This window comes from Physeter macrocephalus, chromosome 4 (genome assembly GCF_002837175.3).
Source record: "Physeter macrocephalus isolate SW-GA chromosome 4, ASM283717v5, whole genome shotgun sequence".
Taxonomy (NCBI): Eukaryota; Metazoa; Chordata; class Mammalia; order Artiodactyla; family Physeteridae; genus Physeter; species Physeter macrocephalus.
In genome coordinates, this window is record NC_041217.1 from 76,661,712 (window position 1) to 76,685,495 (window position 23,784).

A 23,784-nucleotide genomic window follows, 5' to 3' on the forward strand; every position below is an offset into this window, starting at 1 on the left:
AGGGGCAGGACAGGAATAAAGACACAGACATAGAGAATGGACTTGAGGACACAGGGAGGGGGAAGGGTAAGCTGGGATGAAGTGAGAGAGTGGCATGGACTTATATATACCACCAAATGTAGAATAGCTAGCTAGTGGGAAGCAGCCACATAGCACAGGGAGATCAGCTTGGAGCTTTGTGACCACCTAAAGGGGTGGGATAGGGAGGGTGGGAGGGAGACGCAAGAGGGAGGAGATATGGGGATATATGTATATATATATATAGCTGATTCACTTTGTTATAAAGCAGAATCTAACACACCATTGTAAAGCAATTATACTCCAATAAAGATGTTAAAAAACAAAAAGGGCAAAGGACTTGAATAGACATTTCTCTAAAGAAGATATACAGATGGCCCATAAGCACATGAAACAACGTTCAGCATCACTAGTCATCAGGACAATGCAAACCCAAACCACTTCACACCCATTAGGATGGCTATTATTAAAAAAACAAACAAACAGAAAATAACAAGTGTTGGCAAGGATGCAGAGAAATTGGAACCCTTGTACATTCCTGGTGGGAATGCAAAATGGTATAGCCACTGTGGAAAACTGTGTGGCAATTCCTCAAAAAAATCAAGCTTAGAATTACCATATGATCCAGCAATTCTACTTCTGTAAGTTAATGAAGTTGACTTACATTAAAGATTAATTAAAGAAAAAAAAGTTAAAGCAGGGACTCAAACAGATATTTGTATACCCACGTTTATAGCAGCAGTATTCACAATAGCCAAAAGATGGAAGTAACCCAAGTGTCCATTGACAGAGGAATGGATTAAAAAAATGGGATAGATACACACAATGGATATTACTCAGTGCTAAAAAGGAGGGAAATTCTCATACATGCTATAACACGGATGAACCTTGAGAAATTATGCTAAGTGAAATAAGCCAGTCACAAAAGGACAAATACTGTATGATAATTCCACTTATTCAAGGCACTTAGAACAGTCAGATTCAGAGGCAGAGAGTAGAATGGTGGGTGCCAGGGGCTGGAGGGAGGAGGAAACAGGGAGCTATTGTTAATGGGCACAGAGTTTCAGTTTTGCAAGATGAAGAGTCCTGGAGAGGGATGGTGGTGATGGTTGAACCACGATGATATACTTACTACCACAGAATTGTACACTTAAAAATGGTTAAAATGGTAAATTTTATGTTATTTTTTTTTTTAGCACAATAAAAAGAAATAGGTGAAAAAAAGAGTAACTCTAATTGTGAGCTTCAGGACTTTATTCTGGGCCCTTTCATCACTTGGAGAGAACCAATACAAACAATGTTAGAACAATTTTCTAAGGACTTTAAGATTCTGGAATAATGGATTAAAATTAATATTGAAATTAAGGAGGAATAACTGTAAAATTCTGAATGCAGAATATAAAATAAGCAAAATTTATAAAGGATTAGGGCAATGACTTATTTTACATGAAAAAGATCTTGGCATTTTCATTTCCTAAAATTCCAAAGTAACCCCACAGCAGAAATATATTTTTTTTAAACATAACTTTCCCCTATTAGTAGAACTGTGTTCAGATAAAAGGAAGTAACAGTCTCCCTGTGCTCAGTGCTGATCAGACAAGACTGGGGCACCACTCTCTTCAGTTCTCAGTATTGTACTTTCAAGGAGTTTATAAGCTGTAATAAAGCAGGATAAAACTGTAAGAACCGTTAGGGAACTCAAAACCAGATCTCATGGTTCTTGATTGATGAATAAGAGGATTTAGCCTGGGAAGAAGAAAGTTAAGAGGGACAGAATAATTGTTTTCAACTATCTGAAAGGCTGACCTGTGAAATAAGGACTGTCTTTATTCTGTATTTACTCTTTTTTTTCTGAAGAGATGGTTTTGCATCTTTATTTATTTATTATTATTATTTGTATTTACTCTTAAGAGCAGAATTGGGATAGACAGAAAGCTAAAAGAAGCCTGATTCTTTGTGTGGCAGAATTTTCTAAATATTAGAACTGATGACATTCAGTAGAATGGCCTCCCGGTACTGGGTGGCCACCTGTCAGGAACGCTGTAGGGCAGTAAGTGGGTCCTTTCCGACACCATGATTCTAGCTTCCTTTCATTTTCTCAGTCTTGGCATTGTTTGACTCCTCCTTCTTCTTTCCCCCAATATCTAATGACGTCTTAAGGGCTTTTCCTTCACAGCCCTCTTGGCTTTACCATTTACTCTTCACTGCCATTGCCAGCAGCCTTACCTCCTCAACCCTGGATGACTTGTGCGTGCTGCCAGTCAGCTCTTCCAGCTTTGGAGCTGCTTGCTTCAATCCATCCTGCATGCCCCTGCCAGACTCATTTTATAAAATATTTACCATGTAATTCCCCTGATCAAGACCAAAGAGTGGTTTCCCACTGCCTCCCACATCAAAATGAAATTTCTTTTCTTGCCTTTTGGGGCCATTCTTCTTTCCCTGTCTTTTCCATCTCACATTCTATTACTCAAATGATCTATTTTGGTTAAGCTGTTCGCTTCAATGTCAACTAGCCTGATTGTCTTCACCGGTTCATTCCCACTCCATTCCCTCATGTGTGCTGTCCTTCTGTGTATCCCCCGCCCCGCGCTTTGTTATAGAGACCACCTCATGTACCACAACCATACAAATTCTTTCCTGGCCACCCAAACTCCCGCTGATCCTTCCTTTCTTTCATTCACTGAATAAATATTTACCGATTGCTCTTAGAATGCAGGTAGTATGCTAGATGCTGGTGAACAAGTGATGAGCAAGAAAAATTCGGTTCCTGACTTCATGGAGTGGGTGAGATAGAATAAACAATTGCTATAGAGGACACAAATAGGATGTTGTGCTACAAAATGATGATGTGTGTGTGTATGTGTGTGTGTGTGTGTGTGTGTGTGTGCGTGCGCTGAGGATGGGTGGATATTTTGATGGGGTAATCAGAAAAGGCCTTTCTGAGGAGGTAACAATTAAGCTGAGACCTGAAGGATGTGAAGTTGTCAGCCATTGGGAAGGGCCAGAGTCGAGAGCATGCCAGTGCAAGAAAACCAGTGTGTGTAAGAGTCCTGAGGCAGGAAGAGCTTGGCATGTTGGAGGTACTGGAGTTAGAATGGTTTGGCTGGAGCATAGTGAGTGAGGGGAGAAGGGCATGAGGTGAAACTGGAGAATGCCTGGGGCCTGGTAGGCCCTGTTTAAAGATCTTGGATTTTATATGAATTATACTAGAAAGCCATTAAAGGGTTTTAAGGAATGAATTGATGTAAATGACATAGTTTTTAAGATAACTCTGGCTACTATGTGGAGAATAGATTGACGGAGAGCAAGAGTGGAAGTAGAAGTTAAGAAATGAATGTAATAGATGCGGTGAAAGATGGTAACTTCATCTAGAGCAATGGAGAGAAGTAGATAGATTTAAGATATGTTCTGGAAATAGACGTAAAAGGATTTGCTTATGGTTTTACGTGAAGAGTAAAGAATTAAAAATGACTCCCGTGTATCTGACATGATAACTAGGTGGATGGACATGTATCATTTACTGGGATGGGGAAATGGGGTATGGAGATTAGACTTGGGGGCATTCAGAAGTTAAATTTGGGACTTAAGTTTGAGGTGCCGGCGAGACACTCACAAGGCAGTGTCAAAGGTGCCAGTTGACTATGAGTCTAGAACTCCTATGGATAGGCTGAGAGGGAGATAGAAATTCTAGACTTACAATCATACAGATGGTATTTAGTGATTTGTGACTGGATGAATTAGAACAGTAAGCAGAAGGCCTAGGGCCAATCCCAGGGCATGTTTGTATGCTGATGGGAATGATCTAAAGGCAGGGGAGAGATGATCACAAGACCAGTAACTACATTCTGTATGGCCCTAGTCTGTCTTTATTGGCTAATTTAGTAATTATTTCAATATGGACTATGAATATGGAATATGGTGATGCTGAGAATAGAATGTAGTTCTATTTTACAGCCATTGCTAGTATATATCTCTTCAATTAGATGTAGGCTCCTTGTAGGCAGCTGTTATACTTTCCTTTTACTCCACTGTGCCCAGCACAGTGCAGGATATAAGATAAATGCCTAATGTTTCTTATAAGGCCCTTGCTGAAACCATGGATTCTGTTATATAATGCTAAAGACCATTTCTTTCCTGGGCTAAGTGACGCCTAGTTCATACTTTGTATGGATGTGATCCTTGTATTTCCTTATTGGTATTATTACACTTTAAAAAAATAATGATTATATTTTAAAGGCCTTGCAGACACTAAGCATAATAGGAATGAAGAGGATTGTAGGAATTCTCTAGCTTCATTGACAAGGAAAAGACAAACTAATCTTTACGACAGTGTATTGACATTTCAAAACTAGCATTTAATTATTTACATACTGTAGTATATTAAAAGTACATATACATTTGTATAAATAAATCTGTGTGTGTATATAAAATTTTTTAATAGCTCAACTACTGACAGCTGTAACAGAGAACTTCACCAAAGCCTGGAAGAACTTTTGCAGTTTGGAGAACAAAATAAATCACAGTAATCCATGATTCCCTGTAACCAAATACACTTTGAGTGAAGGCAATGGTGATGACTCAGTGTCTAGCAAGGTGCTGGGCCCGGCTGGACTGCATTTGATGGTGGGAACTGAGCAGCCAGAGGCCAGCGCTCCAGAGATCTTAAAGCCCAGCCAAAAGCACATGCTTAGATCAGACTGATTCATGGGGAAGGGCGAGAGTCTCCAGAAAAAGAAACTCTCAGCGGAGCTATGGGGTTTCCATGTGGGAAGCGGGGAAAATGAAAGCTCTTGAAAGCTTGGCAAAGACTGAGAAATAAACACAGGCTCCCAGGAGTCTTCAACGGAAGAAACTTAGGCTGTGACAAAAAAAAAAAAATTTTGAAAAGTTAAATCCACCCTCAACACGAATTAACTGGACACTGAATACCGCTGAGATGTCTAAGTCCTTTTTGCCTTTGACCCTAGCTCCAGCCACAGGAGAAAGAAAGAGAGAGTCTAGCACAGAGCCGTGGGCAGGTTGTACAGTATGAAGAACCCGGAGTCACACATCAAACCAGTCCAGTCCTGTCCCCTTCTGCCCGCCATGGGGAAGACCTGCACTTTCCTAAGGCTGGGTTTTGTTTTTTTTTTTTTAACCTGTTCTTTAGAACCCCAGGGTCCCTCATAATTGCTTCAGGCTCTGAGGGGGGAATTTTGTAAGGGAAGCCTGAATTCTTGTATGTTTGGTGAAATAACGGAATTTTTCCATGCTTTAAATACGTGTGAGGAACTCATTTCTGAACCTTCTCTTTATCTTCTTTCTGTGATCATATACTCACCTTCTTCCTCTGGCAGTATTGGTTGCCAAGCACAACTAAGCACTGAGCCAGAAAGTTAACAGTTGAAGTGTGGTTACCTATAGGCAGAAAACAGATCGGGTCTGTTACAGTAACCCAGATAAGGAGCTGTGTGAGAGAGAGAGAGAGAGAGAGAGAGAGAGAGAGAGAGAGAGAGAAAGAGAGAGAGGCTTTTTTAATTTACACAATCCTCATAGCATACCTTCTTTTTAATCTAGTTTATGATTTAACTCCCTCCAATATAAAATATTGGGCCACAAACCGGCTTCTGGGCTCCATAAACTGTTTGCTTTAAATGTGTCATTAAAATTTTACCACCAAATTAAGATTCCTTGACTTTTCTTAAATGTAAGTGTTTGTGATTTTGAAAAACATGACTGGTCTGGGTTAGAGAAAAGAAAGGGACAGTAGGCTCAACTTACTTAAGCAGCAGAAGAAATATGATGCAATTTGATGTTTTTTAAAGCAAAAGAGATGAGTCTGTGAGTTTAAAGATTTCGTAGAATAAGCAAGTTTTTGCATGTGATCTTCCTGTGGTTCTCTCACCCCTCCCCCAGCCTATCCTCCACACCCCAGGGCAGTAATCTTTCTGCAGAGCCAATCTCATCACCAGATTCCCGTGCTTAAAACTTGGAAGTTCAGACTCCTCAGTGGGCCACCCTAGGTTCTCCTGTGGCCTGTTCTCTTTCTGTGCTAATTTCTTCTCTCCACCCCCTCTGAAGAGCCCAGCCGGCTGCAACAAGCAGGCCTTTGCTGCCCCCACTTCCTGTTTAAAAGCCTACCACCACCCTCCACCAGGAAGTACTCCCTCCTTCAAGAGTAAACTCAAAACCACCTTTCGTGGAGTCTTCACCGTACCTTCTTCTCTGGCCCGTGGCACTCTGTCCACGCCTTCACTATGGCAATGATCATAGTGCACGGAATGGTCAATTCACACACGCATTTCCCGGTCCCAGCCTTAGCACAGTTCTTGACACACACTAGGCACTCTCTAAATGGTTGCTGGTTGCTGAATAAATGAGTCTTTGGGTTAAACACAGCTTTCCTCTCCTCTCAGCACTTTAAAAGTAGTCAGAAAATGAAAAGGAAGTGACTAAAGTGTAGACAGTTTAAACGGAACACAGTACCCACCCTGTCTAGGGTACTCCCGGCCACTGGGAAGGAGAAAGCAAGAATAAAGATAGAGACCAGGATCCCAGCTCTGCTGTGGAGCTGCTGGAATTTTTCACAACAGCCAGGACCGGCTACTTCATCTGTGGGGCTCAGTACAAAACGGACATGTGGAGCCCATGTTCAAAGATTATTAAGAATTTCAACATGTGACAGCAGAGCATTAAACCAAGCCGGGCCTTGTGCAGCTGCACAGGTCACATGGCCAGGAAGCTGCCCTGATGACAGAAGTTGCATCACGATCACAATATCAAGAAGTACAGGAGAGCAGGGAGGCTGGGAGACATTTTGGATCAATTTTTTGGATCATAGCTTTAAAATATGTAAAATTGTTTTAAAACTTATTTTCTCTTGCCCCAACCCTTCATAAGGCCCCTTCAGTAATGTTTGCTTGTTTTCATTTATAAGTGCAGATCCTTTAAAAAAGTAATTTTATTTCACATTGTTTTAGGGAAAATACCACATATGCTTCATTAGTCCTTAAGAAATAATGGTATGATCCACACCTCACCACTTACCCCAGAAATGAAGTTACACATTATTGTATCTCCTTCATTTAATCCCCAAATTTTGGCAGGGGCAGGAGTGGGAGAGACTGCCTTGGCTTTCACGGGATTATGTTAACATGAAACATCTTTATCACCCCTTCGCTGATTTTTTTAAAAATCTTGCATCATTAGTTCTCCATGCAAAAGCATCCAACCTCTCAAATGTGATTTTATTTCATAGCAAGAGTGGCAAATTAGAAATTGTTACATTTAAACCCCAAATGAACTTAGTTTATCAGATGTCATCATGATGAAATGTATATGCTGATAATGTAAATGAATGAAGATTTACGAAGGGGTCTTTTCAAAACCCAGCTCCTTTGAAACGGGTAAGTTGGTCTGCACTGCTGCACGTTCTCCAGCAGGGGGCAGCGCGGAGCGCCACATTCCCCAGCCTCTCCCAGCAAGGGTCCACAAGACTCCTGCCTGCCTTTGGCTCCCTCCTTGGGACAGACGCAAAGAGACCACACAGCATTAGTGACCACAGCACTATGAGATGCAGCAGGAAGTGGGGCTGCCCACGAAGCCAGACCAGTGGACAAATGCCAGGTCCCAGCCTTCCTTTCAGGGCTCTCATCTCACGCTCCCCATGCCTAGCTGTTTCCCTGTTCTCTTCTATTACTTCAAAGCCAGAGAACCTAGGAACAGGGCTAAATTCATGAAACAAAATGCTCGTTGTACTCTCCTTATTTCTCCACAACGTAAAATTTTCACCGCTCAGGACCCTCTGTAAAGATCTCAGAATTCTTAAACCAGTGAGCCCAGTTCTCTTAACTGCAAATGAGATGATTACGACCTACTTCCTAGGGCCCCTCAAGATTTTGCAAGGGAACGCAAGTAGAGTGGAGGTGACTGGTAGAGGAGGTGCTCAAATTAAATCTCACTTTTGTGGTCTGGGGCTCTTGTGTTACTGAGAAGATAGTGCTGCTGAAGGTGGAAGAGAAAATGACTCTCAGAACACTCTCGGCAAGAGAGAGAAACATTCACAGGTAAAACTCAGACTGTGGAACGCCAGCAGAGCCCAATCTGTACAAGCCCGTCTGCAGACGACTCTGCACCTGCTGCTCCTTGCTTAGATTCTCTCACCTGAGAACAAACACGCACACGGACGCCCACTTGCTTAGCTAAAGACGCCTACAACTCAAATACACACACCAGAACAAACCTACTGCACAGAAACACAAACAGCTGGTCCCTTAGAGGCGTACCTTGCGGGACACACACTGACGTGCCGAAGGTGTGTGCGTGGAAGTGAACCGTGTAGACTGAGCAGGGCCTGCAGAGGGGATGCGGACAGGCAGCGAGGTGGGGAAGCAGAAAGGACGACAGAGACCCACGATTGCGGGTGCAGTAAGAACACTTCACCTTGACAAGCTCCAGGGACATTTCATGGCTTTTCAAATGACTAAAAATATACCTTTGGCCTCTTAATTACTTCACACCATTACACTGGCTCACAAAAATTCCCAGTAAAGACCATGAATTGCCTCTAGAGGTGGGGCATGGGGACCAGGGCTGCTCTTCTGCCTATAGCTAGGATTTCCTGATTGGGACAGAAACAGCACAGGATCAGTCTACACGAGTAGTTACTCCTCAACAGCAAGCAATACGCTTCATCTGCAAAAGCGCTCTTATGTACTTCCCCTAACCTTCACCCAGATCAACTCCGATACAAAGCTACTATGCTTCTGGGTCACATGGCAACTAATATGCCCAATACTGAACAAACAGGAATCCAAATGGACAAAAAAGGCAATTCAATTTTGTAAGAAACAATATATTTTATTTTTCTGACACCACAGCTCTGGTGAGTGGTTTTGTACCAAATTTAATGGAGGTTACACAGAACGTTTGACGCATGGGACGGGGAGGAAAGGGAAGGAAACACAAAATTAAAAACAAAAACAAAATCTTGGATAGCTTTTAGCATCTGTTCCACTCCCACATTAATAAAATTCACTTGGGAATTCCTAATAAAAGGAGAACAGAAAACAAGGTGGGCAGGGAAGGGTAGGTTGGGGAAGAAAAGACGAAGGGCAAAGAAGACCATCGAGCATCCCAAAGACAGACCTTTCCCTCCCAGAGCCGGGACAACGCTCGGCATGGAAGGCGAGGCTTCGTTAGATTTATTTCCCCCAAATAACACCGTGTATTGCAGCTGCCAAAGGGAAAAAGAGAGGAGGGAAGCAGGGGGTCACCAGTGGGGGACACAACAGGAGGAAACTCACTTAACCAAGAAGATAGGGAAGGAGAGAGGAGGGAAAACAAGAGGAAAATGTGAAGGTGGGTCTTCAGATTGGGAGAGAGACAGACAGTGCTGAAGAGCACTTGAACTGAAAAACAAATGTCCTAAGCATCATTATTTTTAAAAAGAAAAATCTCCCCCCTCCCCCCACCCCTCGCTGAACTTAGTTCCTCTTTTTGTGCTTTTCATTAATACTCTGCTCTGAGGTCGTAGTTTGGTTTTTCTATACACTGGAGTTGAAAGAAAATAGTCCAAAGGTCTGAAGATGGATTCTCCACCTAAAGTAAACAGCCCAGCATTCCTGTTCTCTTGTCCCAAAGACTAAAGTCTCTGCTAAAATCCCTTTTACAATATAGTACAGTACACACAAAAAAAATAAAGCCCAAAGCAAAAACAAAACCAGAAAAGAATCCTGGGAGAAGCCAGTCCAAAGGACGTAAACATACAGAGAATGGTGCAACACATGACCCATGGCAATTCTCAAAGCACGGCTACAGATTCCCAAAAGTAGGTGCCATCATGGGATACCCAAGTCCACAAAAATAATTTTTAAAAAATAAATCTTAAAAAAAACACACCTGTTGATTAAATGAATAATTTGTTTTCAGATAAATCCATACATTCTCGAGTTCCCCCCTCCCCCAAAGCAGCCCTTGGGTCTCTGTTCTCCTATTGCATGACCAACAGTACTCCTGGAACTCCCTCAAAGCAGCTCTCAGGACCTGGAATCTCATCTTGACAAGGATCGGCACATCCAATCTTAGCAGCTTAAAACATCATGTTTCCTGGGTTGCCGGGTCCTTGGCTAAATCCACCCATGCCCACGTCAGCGGCCATGCCCCGGGGCCTCATCTGTGGGGGGATCATGATGTTCTGTTGGGGTCCCATCATGCCCTGCATGGACATCATCATGCCTGGAGAGCCCACAGGCCCAGGGTGGGTGTAGAGCCCGGCAGGCCCTCGATCCTTGCCAGGAATCATGCCCACGGCAGCAGCTGGATTGCTCATCAGGGTGGGCTGGCCGGGCATTGTAGATTGTGCTGGTGACATCATCCGATGGTGAGGTCCCATCATGCCTTGCTGGAGAAAGGCTGGTGGTCTCATTGGGTTGTGGCCTGGCATGGACGGAGCTGTACCAAGAGGGATGTCCGGAGTTCCCACTGGCCCTGGACCTCCCATGCCAGGTAATGCTAGTCCCATTCTGGGGGCTTGTTCGCCCATCATCCCCTGCATGTGCGAAAACCCAGGTCCAGGACCCTGGGGCTGTTTACGGCCTGGGACTTCCCCTCGAGGGAAATATTGCAGTGTCTGGCTAGGCTTCTCAGATGGAATAATGCGAGACAGATCAAACTCAGGTATTCCGGTGGCTCCAGGTCGGATGACCTCCTGTAGATCTGGGTCTGTAAACACTGAAGGCATGCTGTTCCCCAGGACAGCGAAGGAGTCAGGACCCCCTGGGCCTCCAGGCTTGCAAAGTGCTGCATCTGCTGAACTTTGGGGCAGGTTGCTGGGGCGGCCAAGGGGCCCTTCTCCTGGGAAACCCATCCCTCCTGGGAAGTTGCCCTGCCCCCCACTGGGGCCATTGTGAGGAAATGGAACCTGCTGTGGAGGAGACTGAACTGGAGGGAAGCCCTGGGGGAAACCCATCCGTCCTTGAGGTACCATCGGAGGCTCCTGGGACCCATGCCCCATGATAGGATTGTGTGACATCAAGCCAGGCCCCATCGGGACCCCATGAGGAGGTATGGTGGGTCCCATGGCATTCGGAGAGGGCATCTGATTGGAGTGAGAAAGTGGCTGGGTCATTCCCATTGGGCTGAGGGTTGGCATTGGAACCACGGGGTTTGGACCTGAAATTCGAGGATTCTGTGTATTAATGCCCATTCCTAGAAAAATAAAGATATCAAAGGAATCAACTTAACCAAAAGCAAGTCAGGAAAACTATCATAAATCAAATTAACAAAAAACCTATTGTGCATCAAGTGTGCACGGTACTGTGCTGGGGAAATATACAATGCACAATCTCTGCCCTCAATAAGATTATAATACATTTTGGGGCACACAAACCAACAGCTCTACAAGACAATATATTATTGAGTCTTAAACTGTAGGACACAAAGGTATATAGAAGACAGCTAGGAAGAAAGTCTCCTGTGTGAAAAGTTACAAGTGAATATGCAAATGAGTACAGTCTTCTTCATTGGAGACATTTAATATAGAAGAAAACAATTTGCCTGGATGACTTAGTATGGTCCTTTCTGGAGAAAGAGGACTAATCAGTCCTATGAGTCTAAGTATCAGCAATAACAACAAGGAAACCAAACAGGCCTTTTTCAATTGATACTTGGCATCGCTATTTTATATTACGTTACAGAGAGAGCATTTCGAACTCTACGTTATATGAAATGGTAAAGAAAAGCTAACTTTTAATGGAAAAGGAAAACACACAGGTTCTACTATGGTCTCTGGGACATTTAAATATTTGGTCTCTCCATGGAGTTAACCACTGAGAATGGTAAGGATGGTGCTTGTGCCACCCACGGAGCATGCCCTAACCTGCCTGATAATAAAGAGCATCCCTAACAATCAGAATGGAACTGGAACCAGAAACCCATGGCTCAAAAGTCATGGTCTCTTTACTGACCACCTTCACCATCCCAGATCATGTCCTACTAATGAGATCTGGGGAGACGGGAGGTGTAGGAGTGAAGGAGAACAGAATGAGTAGGGAAGGGAGGAATTTTATTCCCTCTCTAGTCATAAAGAAAGTGATTCTCTAGGAAACAGGGGCTTTCCATTGTATGAAATCCTGTGGCTGCCTGTGGTTTGAGGCTGCCCTTCCAGGAAAATATCTGAGGACTAAAGACATTCCGATCAGCATGTTAAAAAGATACCGCTCTCAGTTTTGTGCCGGAAGGACCTCCCCAACCCCCAACAAAAAAAAAAAAAAAAAAAAGCATCTAGGTACACAGAAGCATCAAAACTTCCATAAGAAAATGACGAGAACTATAAAGAAACCTGCTTTCTTATCAACAAATACTGAATTAAGCTAATAAAAAATACTGTGATCATTCTCTTCCTCTAGGCAAGACACTTTAGTTTTACTGAAACTAACTCAGATGGTATACTTTTTCAACTTGGTGAACGTCCAGCCATCAAGAAAAGACTTCAAGAAGTTTTTTTTTTTTGTCCAGAGCTAGCTCCACATCCTATCTTCCTGATTTCTTACCTGGCATATTATTCATTGATGGCAAGTTGGGAGAACGAGCTGGAGGGGAGTCGTCATCTGAGCTGGCCACGGTCTTGATGGCATCATGGTATAACGGGGTAGAACTGGGCATTGCAAACTTGGACATTCGAGACATCATAATAGACAGTGGGTTCTGGGAAAGGGTCGGCTCTGGAGGCATGGTGTAAGGTGTACTAGAGGGAAGACTTCCCGGGATACTCACAGAGGCAGACTGGCTGGCTGTAGGAGGTGGGGGGCCACCTAGAAGAAAGCAAAATAAAACAAAAAAAGGCAGGGAATTAAATTTCTCTTGAAAGCCACTGGGCCTATCGTTATGAACTAGCAGGGCCAGGAATGAGACAGATGAACAGGACAGTGTTATTAAACCCAGGACATGAATCATCAGTCTCTAGTCAAGCTCCGTGTGTGTGCAGAGGGAGACTGCAGTGTGAATGGAGGTGACAGCTCAGCAGATGGGAAGACAAACGCACCAAGAATGCGTAAGAAATATTAGTTCAAACTTGGGAAAACCATGGGTTACAGGCAACTCTTATGGACCTCTTTCCCGTGCCAATCACAATTCAGAATTTGACTCAGGCATTAGTATGCTAGAAAGCCAGATTAGCAATCCCACCCCAGGTACTAACCGAATCGCCCTATACACGCTCTTGATTGATTTTCTGCCACCAAGATGTCTGAACTGAAAAGGTCTGAGGGGGGCAACTCCACTGTACTGCTTTTGTGAACTGCTACCCAACGGAGAGACACACTTTAGCTTGGTAGGATAAATCTCCTATCTTATTCTGATTCTAGTCTTTCTCAAGTGGAGACAGCACAGACCTAGTATTTATACCTCAGTGCTCATCTTCCACTGACCACCTCTGGTCCCGTTCACAAAACCACCATCATCAGTGAGAGCTTCTCCTAGGAAGAAAATACTAATAAATTGTAGCTGATCTGTGAGAACAGCAGTTTACCAAGGAGAAAGTTTCGGTAACAGTTTCTATGGTCAACACATATTTACGAGAACCACTCAAGTCTCTCAAAAGCCTCCCCTCTTTGCTTGGGATAATACTCAGGCTCTCTTGACACGATGAAGGCAGCCCTTTGAAGTGGGCGGATCTAGTATTTAAAGCCACATTTACCCACTGTTGAGACATTCTATTCCACCACTGTGAGTTCACTGTGCAAATGTAAATCATTCAGTGAAATGACACACATTTCCCATTTTCCTCCCAGTCCTGAGAAACATATTCTGCACTAAGAGCATAACCCCATGGAAATAACGATTATGCACTCTGCCACAAATACGTCCATCTTGGCAAAAGCCACCTCCTTTGGTTGCATAATCAGGTTAAGACACCAGTTTTCTTAAAGTATGTAAATCAGGCTTTTGCAATCTCTGGCTTTAAGGTGCAACTGTGAGGATGAAAGCATACTGACCTGACTCTACACTTCCCAGCATGGCTGGGGAGGCCATGGTGAGGGGTGCTTTATGGTTTGGAGGGATCCCGGGACTCTGAAGGGGAGGTTTTGGAGAGGAGGTCCATCCAGGTGACGGGGCGGGAAGTGATGGAGACTTGAGGTGAACAGGCGAAGCAGCAGCAGACCCCAAGACAGGAGGGGACTTAATGGAAGCAGCAGCAGCTGGGCCCGCCAGCATGCCTGCCAGCTGCGATGGAGTCTGGGGGGACTTGAGGTTCCCCGAGGGCGAGCCCAGCATTGGCGACTGGACTTGGCGCATCGTGGGAGATTTCAGAGGGTTAATGCCTGGGGAATGCACCTGGCTGCCTGCCACAGAGAGATCCACGGGCTTCCGCCCCAGGCTGCGCTGAACGGGAGGAGCTGTGTTGAGGCTAGTGGGGTTACTAGAAGGGTTGAGAGGTAGTGGTGGCATATGGCTGAGCCGGCTGTTAGTCCTTTGGTCGGGCCCAATTGGTTCTCTGAGATTCCGCAAGCCACTGTTGCTGCCTGGACCCTGAGACATGGGGAGGAACGGCCTGGGGCCCATGCCATACTCTTGCTGAGGGTGCTCGCCAAAGGGCAGGGGCACCATCTTCTGCTGAGCAGGCAGCATGTCTGCACCGCCGGCGCGGAGCTTCATCATCTCCTCGGGCCCCGCCCCAGCCTCTCTCATCTTCTGAGGTATCATCTGAGAGTTGGATCCCATGTTGACATTTAGACTGACATCTCCCTTCATCCCACTAGGAACCATCCCAAACTCGAGTTCCCGACCGGGGCCCATCTGTGGGGGCATTCCTTTTGGAAAGTCACCCCTAGAAGGGCTCAGCGGGCCCTCCACTGGTATTCGAGGGAAGATGGGATTATTCCCCGGCTCCATGTGTCGCTGGGAGCCAGGGATCATCCTGTTCATCTCCATGCCGGGCCTGATGCCTTCCATGCTCATCCCCGGGGGCAGACCCAGCTGTTTCTCTGCCAGCTGCTGTTGAAACATCTCTTCGGACAATCCTTGGGGGTTTGGGAAACGTTCCCCTCGGCCAGGACCACTGAAGACGCCCTGGCCAGGTGGGAAGTTTCGACCATCTGGGATTTTTGGCACATCGTCTGGCCAGCTGACTCCAGAAAGACCTGGTCTAGATGCTGGGTTGGGGACATTAGCCCCCTCCATTTCAGAGTTCATCATTCCTGCAAATCCAGGGAGGCGCATCTGGCTCCCTGGAATGTTGGGGTGGGGAGCCATGGCCCTCGGGGGCAGAGAATGGGGCATGTTGATCCCGTCAGCAAAGGGCTCTGCACCCCCAGGCCCCCAGGCCTCACTGGGGGTCATCTGGTACGGAGGGGGAGGCCCTCGGACCACTCCCCGTGGCCCGTGCTGAGGGACCATCATGTCCTGGAGGGGGCACTGCTGCACAACCACTTGCTCCTGCTTTCTCCTCTTCTCCTCATAGAACTCCTGCTGCAGTTTCAGCCACGCTATCTGCTCAGGGGTCATGTGATCCAGGTGGTCGGCTCCAATGGGCCCAGACTGGGAGTTCATGGAAGGTGGAACCATGTCATCCGGAGAAAAGGGCACATCTCTGTGTCCCTGAGGGCCAAATGGAGCCCCCACGTCTGTCCGGGGCCCAGGTCCCTTACCTAGGCTTTGGGATTGAGCCATCATGGCCTGTATTGGCCCTTCTGGTTTTTTCTGAGGTCCATCTAACACCCCAGTATTCTGCTGGGGTCCCCCACTCTGTCCTCCCGGGAACTCTTTCTCATCAGGGAAAAGCATACGCTGGATATCTCTGAGCGTTTGTAAGGAGCGCTCCCGGTGCTCCAGCTGCTCCTGAGATAGTCCATCGGGGTTCTCTCCCAGCGGGGCGGGCTCTCCACTGGACACCGGTGGGGGCGGGGCGGCTTTGGGATCTGCTGAAGAGCTACTGCTCCCCTGGGAAACGGGAGTCACTGCTCGGTTGTTGGGCGTCGAGTTAGGCCCGGTACCGTCTGGCGGCAGTGGAGTGGAGCTGGCAGGGCTGCCTACAGAAGGAATCAGTTTGTTTTCTACCCCAGGACTATCCCGGTCCAGGGGACGCGGGGGGGCAGCAGGCTTGGGTGCTGGTGCCGGAATGGGTGGAGTTGGCTGCAGTCTGGTGTTCTGGGAAGAAGTCTGGTCCTGGTTGGCTGGAGCGGGGGGCTGTTGTGGGAGAGGTTTCGGATCATTCCGAAGGGCAGATATCTGTGTGTTCTGAAGATAAACGAGATTTTAAAAATCATTGGTGAACTGAACAGAAGGGCAATGAAAAGAGCAAGATATGTTATAAAGGACTTGTCCCAGCCACATAAATCTACACTGACACTTGCTGTAGAAACTGCTCATGTACAACCCCACTCTGGACATGCAGACATTTTGATTTCTTTCTCACACTTTGCTGTCAAACGGCATCCTCTTTCCCTTGCTGAATAACTTTAAAGCATGCCAAGGGAAAGCCACGCTGCCAAAGTGAATACATTTGAGTATCTATTTCGAGGAACAGGTTTGATATCACATGTCTACTATGTGTTTCTGATTCAGGGAGAGATTAGTTTCTTGGTATGTGGGAGGCTGTACCTAACACCTTTTTCTTTCCCCGAAAGTATAACTGGGTATGTAGACTTCTCATTGTCAATCAAAAAGTCTAATGTTTTCAAATGAAAGAGAAAATCGTTGTCACTTTCAGCTCTGTGCTCTGCCCGTCACAGGCGGGAGGTACGGCCGCTCCACTTCAGTGTTTCCCCTGGCACGGTGACTAGTGAAGTACTCCTCTCCTTGAGTTTCCAGGGGCCTGACATCTCCGATTTCTGTTTTCTGTTTGTGATCACTGATTCCATACGAGAATTTGTACATTAACTGTAGTAAGATCATCTGTAGGCAGGAAGGGTCTGCAGAGAAATCTGAGGCTATCTAGCTCGTGGTGTCTCTTGATCTGTTCTTTCCAATAGACAGCACACGGCCCTTTCTACAGGCTGGATGATTGCCTTATTATTATTTATTAAGTACCAATGCTATACTAAGTCCTGGGTAAAGGCACGCTCACCTACAATAGGTGACACGGACACTGTCAGTGTCTGGAAGAGGGACTCGTAATGTTCTGGGTCTACACCTCAGCACTGCTGGAGGTACTGGTACTAGAGAAGGGCGGTAATGAAGAACAGACGGGCCCAGTCTAGCGACTCCATCAAGGGATCTCTCACCAGCCTCCAGTGAGCCGCGTGATCCCTTTTTGATGTTCACTTGCTCCTACCTGTTCGCTTAATCCAGCCTGTATTTCCAAACCCCTAACACTCTTACTTACATCCCCACCTACTCTCTGGAACATTTATCAAGGCGCAGATTTGTACAGGAATCATCACGTGTATCCCTGAACACGAACAGTTCACGTTCCGTGGGTATGTATGCAAATGTTCCACTTGCTGGTATTCTCCATGCATCTGTGTCTGCAGACTGAGACTGGTGGGGGTAAGACTGGCTAAACTTGGATGATGTTGCAGTGTCCTCTGTCTCTCTGACTCCTTAACTGGAGTGTGGAGGTCACCTTAATTTTCTCTCCAGTGCCAGTTTAAGTTTGGTTTTGTTGTTAAGGGTGGTCACTGATTTCCTACAAGGTGACCGTGACAGAAGAAACAGTTTAGTACCACCCTTTTTATTTTAGATTTGGAGCAATGGTGATTGGACTATTCCCAATTCCTTCCTTATTAACTCCTTTTCTGATTTCATTTTAGTACCAGAGAAGGTGGAGGTGAAAACTGTCTTAATGATTTAAGATCTGTCATTAAGTCAATAAAATGTCAGTTTGAGTTGCAATGTACCCTGTGCATTCCGAAACAATATAAATTATAAATAAACAAATATTTTTAAAGTATAAATTTTAAAATATATACATTTACAATATTATATATATCCATCGTCTACCCTTGAGTAGCAGAGATACAGAGGGACATGAAATTCTTTTTCTAGGCCTAGGAAAGCCTAAGCCTGCTATGTCACAGGGGGGACTTCTATGCTCATATACAACAAGGATGAAATGTCATCCATTCTGTATTGAATTGTCACTTCAGTCGTTTATTGTCATTTAACTTTTCCCATGTTTAAGACTCATCCAAGTTTTAGATTTTATGCTTCCTGAACGCAGGGACTGTATCTTGAACCTCTAGTGTCCCCAAAGCATTTGGTGCAATGCCTTGACAATGTGAGACACAAGAAATATCTTTTGGTTCAATTTGGAACACTACATGTATTAAAACAACCATTATATGCATTTTCTAATGTAATTTATAGTAGGTGCTTAAGTTCCAGAGAGAAAACAGACTAACATTTACTATAATTTTGGAAATATCAAGCAATTAAAAGCATTCAATAGTTCTCTCACTTTGAAATAAATAAGAATCATTTTGAAAGTCACTGAGACCTTAATTATGGTATCATCAGCATGTACTCCAGTACTGTAGTTTTTGTTGCTGCTTTTTCTCTGTTCTTCAAGTAGCTCAAGAGTGTTTGCTATTTTTTAAAATCCTGCTCTGTACAGAGGGTCTGAATTCAGAATTTCCCAGAGATGGCTACATGACGGAAATCCTAAGATATCTAAATATCTCCTTTTTTATTTTGTACCTCTTCTCTCCTAGTAATTCATCAATATATCAGCGTGTTAGTAGAAAAGGCCAATGCAGTGTGATATGCCTAAAACCACACAATTAGGTTAAATGCTCAGAATGTAGTTTATACCATCAAGATTATCTCCCATTGAACCTTCATACACTGTTGGTGGAAATGTAAATTGGTGTAGCCACTATGGAAAACAGTGTGGAGATTCCACAAAAAATTAAAAATACAACTAACATACAATCCAGCAATTTCACTCCTGGGTATTTATCCAAAGAAAACAAAAACACCGATTAGAAAAGATACATGTCCCCTTACGTTCACTGCAGCATTATTTACAATAGCCAAGATATGGATGCAACCTAAGTGCCCATCAATAGATGAATAGATAAAGATGTGGTACATATATACAATGGAATATTACTTAGCCATAAAAAAGAATGGAATCTTGCCATTTTCAAAAACATAGATGGACCTAGAAGGTTTAGGCTAAGTGAAATAAGTCAGAGAAAGACAAATACTGTATGATTTCACCTACATGTGGAATCTAAAAAACAAAGCAAATGACAAACATAACGAAACAGAAACAGAGTCATAGATATAGAGAACAAACAGGTAGCTGAAAGAGGAGAGGGGATTGGGGAGAGGAGAGAAATAGGTGAGGAAAATTAAAAGGTACAATCTTTCAGTTACAAAATAAATAAGTCACAGGTATGATATGCACAGTGTGGGGAATACAGTCAATGATTATGTAATATCTTTGTATGGTGATAGACAGTAACTAGACTTATCATGGTGATCATTTTGAAATGTATAGAAATACTGAATCACTATGTGTATACCACAAAGTAACATAGTGTTGTAGGTCAATGACCACAAACAAACAAACAAACTCATAGAAAAAGAGATCAGATTTGTGGTTACCAAAAGTGGGAGGGCTGGGGGAGGGAGAATTGGAGGAGGGTAGTCAAAAGGCACAAACTTCCAGTTATAGAATAAATGAGTACTAAGAATGTAATGTACATGATAAATATAATGAATGCTGCCATATGTTCTATATAAAAGTTGTTAAGAAAGTACATCCTAAGAGTTCTCACCACAAGAAAAAAATATATTTTTTCTATGTCTTTAATTTTGCATCTATATGAGATGATGGTAATCATTTCGTCACGTATGTAAGTTAAAGTATACAGTATACAGTACAGTAGGCTGTACACTTTTAACTTACACGGTGCTGTCGGTCAATTGTATCTCAGTAAAACTGGGAGAAGAAAAAAAAGACTATCTCTGTATCAGTGAAATTCACCATCTCCCACCTTTACGGTCACTGCAGAACCTTTAAACCATTATTCCATTTCCAAAATGACGTACCAGAGGGGCTGTGCTTCTCTCTGTCTTGCTGTTAGAGATGTTCTGGATGTGGAAAGAGACAATAGTTTCAACCTGGCCCTTCAATACAGCTTCTGCAGCTCTGCAAAGACAGAAGAGATGCACACACTAGGACTTGTTCCTATTTCACTAACTGTAAATCCAAAGCACTTTAACCCGATTAAACTGGTATAAGAGAGGAAGAAGTATAAAGAACCACCAGCAATGTTGAATGAGAAGAAATCAAGAGAAAAAGGTTTTCATTATTTGTCTATCATTTACCATCAAACTTCTGAAATTAAAAGATAGCCATTAGCAAATCTCAAAAGAGATACTAAAAACCCCCAGGATTTTCTCCTTCAAAGCCATCCACTCTAGTAGGTGTTTTATAGAGAATCCTAGTTCAAAATCCCAACCCAAGATGGGTAAAATGAATTCTCACACCTAATAATAATTAAAGGCTGCCAAGATTCATTCTATATCTTAATTTTTAAAATCTTGAATGAAAAAAACTAGGGTATATTCACATTTTAAAAAAATAAATAAATATCCATTGAGCCATCCATCCACTAGAGACGTATGTACCAAAATGTTCACAGTAGTTATCTCTGTAAATTCCTGAGATTTTTTTTTAGTTGTTTACATTTTCTAATTATTCCAAAATGGACATTACTTGTGTCATTTTAAAAAGAATAGTAAGGAGAAAAAAAAAAAAGAATAGTAAGTTGCAGAAAAGTGTATATTGTGCAATCAATCCCTCTTGTGTTTAAAAAAGTATATATATGTATATTTGTACAAGCACAAAAAATTTCTGGAAGGAAAGCCAAGGAAGTATCATCAATGGTTGCCTCTGGGGAGTAGGGGTGGGGAGGTTTTATATTTTATTTTACTTCTTTCTGTAGCGTTAACTTTAAGTAATAATACAAGTGGGCAAAAAAAGGATCAATCTTCAAAGGGAATAAGAACTTAGATGCCCAAACACGCAAGCCACGCCAATAGCAAGACACAGCCATCAACTTACTTATTGGCCATCTCAGTAGAAAACACATACACCACTTTGGCGGGAGTCTTCTGAGCAGGTGTGGGCTCTGGGGCAGTAGTCTGGCCATGGGAGGGGGTGGAAGACCTGGGGACTGTAGCATTTGACGGGGTCATCGAGTGTGGCGTGTGCTGGGAATCCTGGGACTTTATGTGGTCAGCAGAATTACATTCTAAAAGAAAGAAAAGAGTCATGTCACAGAACGAATAAAACTCTTTTTTCTGCCAGCATTTACAGCATCATAATGCAAACACCTTGAGAATTTCAAGGAGGAAGTACCTTGCTAAGAGGAAACCTCTTCTATTCATAAAAACACAAATACACTTCTCCCTAAATGACTAATTACAAAGCACTCTTCCCCCACCTCCTTACTTCTCTACTATGCATTCTTCAGATATTAGCATAAATGTCCCTCCTTCCTGGAAACCCCTTTTGGATCCTCCTGGACTGGCTGCCCCTGCTAGTTGAACCCATAGCCCCCTAACTCCCCTTATTTCAGCATTTATCAAATTTTACTGTAATTGTTTAATGATCCGCTGTCTAGGTGCATTCAAACCCTTGAGGATAGCAACTGTTTCTGTTTTGCTGACCATGGCACCCCCAGCCCCCAGCATAGTGCTGGCACTCATAACAGGCCTCCTACAAACACCTGAAGAAGAAAGGAAAAACAGGGGAACGATCACCCAGGTTCTCATTTCAAATTTGGGTCGGGAAGTAACACTTCCACTGCTTGAATACTAGTTTCATGTTCTGGCCTATAGTTAAGATTTTTTGTTTTATACTAGGAGGAAAAAGCCTAAAACCACAGCCATTGGTCCCGTACTCTTTCTGGCTCACTCCATTTTGGTGCCTACTGTATCTCTACTACATGTAGCCACTCGTTCCTGCCACACTGAAACTGACTGTGACAAACCTGGACTAGTGCCAGGGCTGCCTCTTGTGCCTACAACTCTGGCCAAATGGCAGCCAGAGTGCACAAAACCCAAGTCTTGAAGGATGAATCTGATTGAGAAGAGGAGTGTCAGAAAGACCGCTCCAGGGTGGACCCTGGCATAGACAAACTGGAGCTACCGGCTTGACACTTAAGTACAAAGAGCATGGAGGCCAGAAACATCCACAAGAACGTGGCTAGGGCCGTGGAACATCCTAAAACGCTTGCATCCTCAAGAGCAAGAAGCCAACAAGGTGGTTCCAAACTACTCTTCAGTTAGTAGGAAAACAACCAGAAATAGTTCCATCTTAAACTGCGAGAACTCCTGAATCTGATGCGCCTACTCTCCCCACTTGGCTGCTATTAGGCTCTCTGGCATCCACCAATGTCAGAGGCCTTTCCTCAGGAATACCTACTTCCCTCTGAGTCTCAAATATCTTATAGACATACCTTTCATGTCAGAGTCATCGTTTGGAGTCCCAGGATCTCTCTGATCAAAGGAGTCGGCGGAAATACTTCGCTCCCTTTTCCCCTTGCCCTTGGCACCATTTCCAGCCCCATTCTTCAGCCCCATGCTCCCACCTGGGCCAGGGAGTGCTTTAGGGGTATGGCCCCCACTCTTGGAGTCACAGGGGGATGGCTGGGATTGGCTGGCTGAGCCCCCCTGTTTACCCTGATTGGAGAATTTGGAATCCAGCTGGGGGTTTCCAGATGGGGACATCACTGTAGGGGGACGGACCATCACCTCCTGCTTTGACTTAGGGCTACTAAAAGAGACAAATAACAAAAGGAGATCAGACACAGGATGCAACTGGGCAGCACAAATTAGGGAGGACTGATTTTTATCATAGGTCAAGGAGACCTGGACCACTAAGTAACCACCCCACCTTTCACCGCATCCCCTTGCTTGCTCCCTCCTCCCCTGCTCTCATCTCAGAGCTCCCAACAGAGAGGAGGATGAAGCAGAGTGGCCTGCCAGGTCTTGGGAACCCTAGAGTCACATGGGGACCCATCTCTAGGGCTTCTGTCAATAAAGGACAACGGTTTCTATGTACATAGAGAAATGACTCTCACACTAAGACTAGCTCAGAGTAAACAAACAGACATCGTTAAGATCAAAATACCACCCACCCCTCGGCTGATGACAAGGAACAGCTGTAACAAGAGACTAGCCTCCCTGCTGGAAAATACGAGCAGGTCCAGGAGAGTGCGAGGAAACCTGTCCATGACTGGCAGGTTAAGGAAACCCTCCAGGACACTACTCCCTGAACAAGCAGTATCCCACCAGAGCAGACACACTAACCACTGCCACCAGGGGAGAAGGAAAAAATTCTTTTAGGGCATCAGCTTAACTTCCATGGAACAGAGGAAAAAGCCTCACAGTGGGAGTCCAGGGGCTGGTGTTTTAGTTCTAGGACCTTAGGCCTCTCACCATTCCAGGTCTCGGTTTCCTCATTTGCCAAGTTTAGCTCACTGTACTGGCTGGTCTTTAAGGTCTTTTTCTTTATGTTTTGGTGAGGAGAGGGGTGGTAAATAGGAGTGGCCAGGTAATAATGGACAAAAAATAACAGAGGAAAACTCTAACCTAAACTCTGATTCACTATTCTATCACTATTTACTTATCTTTTTTTCTTTCCCCATTCGCTTCTAATTCAACATGTTGTTCCACCAATGAGCATTCATGGTCCACTATGACATCCTCAAGGGGGCAGCTGGGCCAGGCCCTAGCCCTCACCTCTGTGTGTTTCCTGACGGAGAGTTCCTCACTTTAGGGTTACTGGAATGCATTGATTGAAATCCTGAGCTTGCAGCCACAAACAGG

At 44.3% G+C, this 23,784-nt stretch overlaps 1 protein-coding gene across 2 annotated transcripts; it reads right to left on the reverse strand.

Annotated features, from left to right (window-relative positions):
- Positions 1–8,853: 8,853 nt before the first annotated feature.
- Positions 8,854–23,782, reverse strand: BCL9 (BCL9 transcription coactivator). 2 transcript variants are annotated; one of them, XM_007130794.4, is made up of 7 exons: positions 23,698–23,782; positions 22,413–22,729; positions 21,014–21,203; positions 19,996–20,095; positions 13,992–16,233; positions 12,549–12,809; positions 8,854–11,169 (listed from the first exon to the last, which is right to left on the reverse strand). In XM_007130794.4, the coding sequence occupies exons 1-7, from the start codon at positions 23,748–23,750 to the stop codon at positions 10,088–10,090; spliced, it is 4,245 nt and encodes a 1,414-aa protein (XP_007130856.1). In that variant the 5' UTR covers positions 23,751–23,782; the 3' UTR covers positions 8,854–10,087. The 2 variants fall into 2 exon arrangements, with proteins under 2 accessions (XP_007130856.1, XP_007130854.1); XM_007130792.4 differs by having other exon boundaries at positions 8,854–11,205.
- Positions 23,783–23,784: the final 2 nt, after the last annotated feature.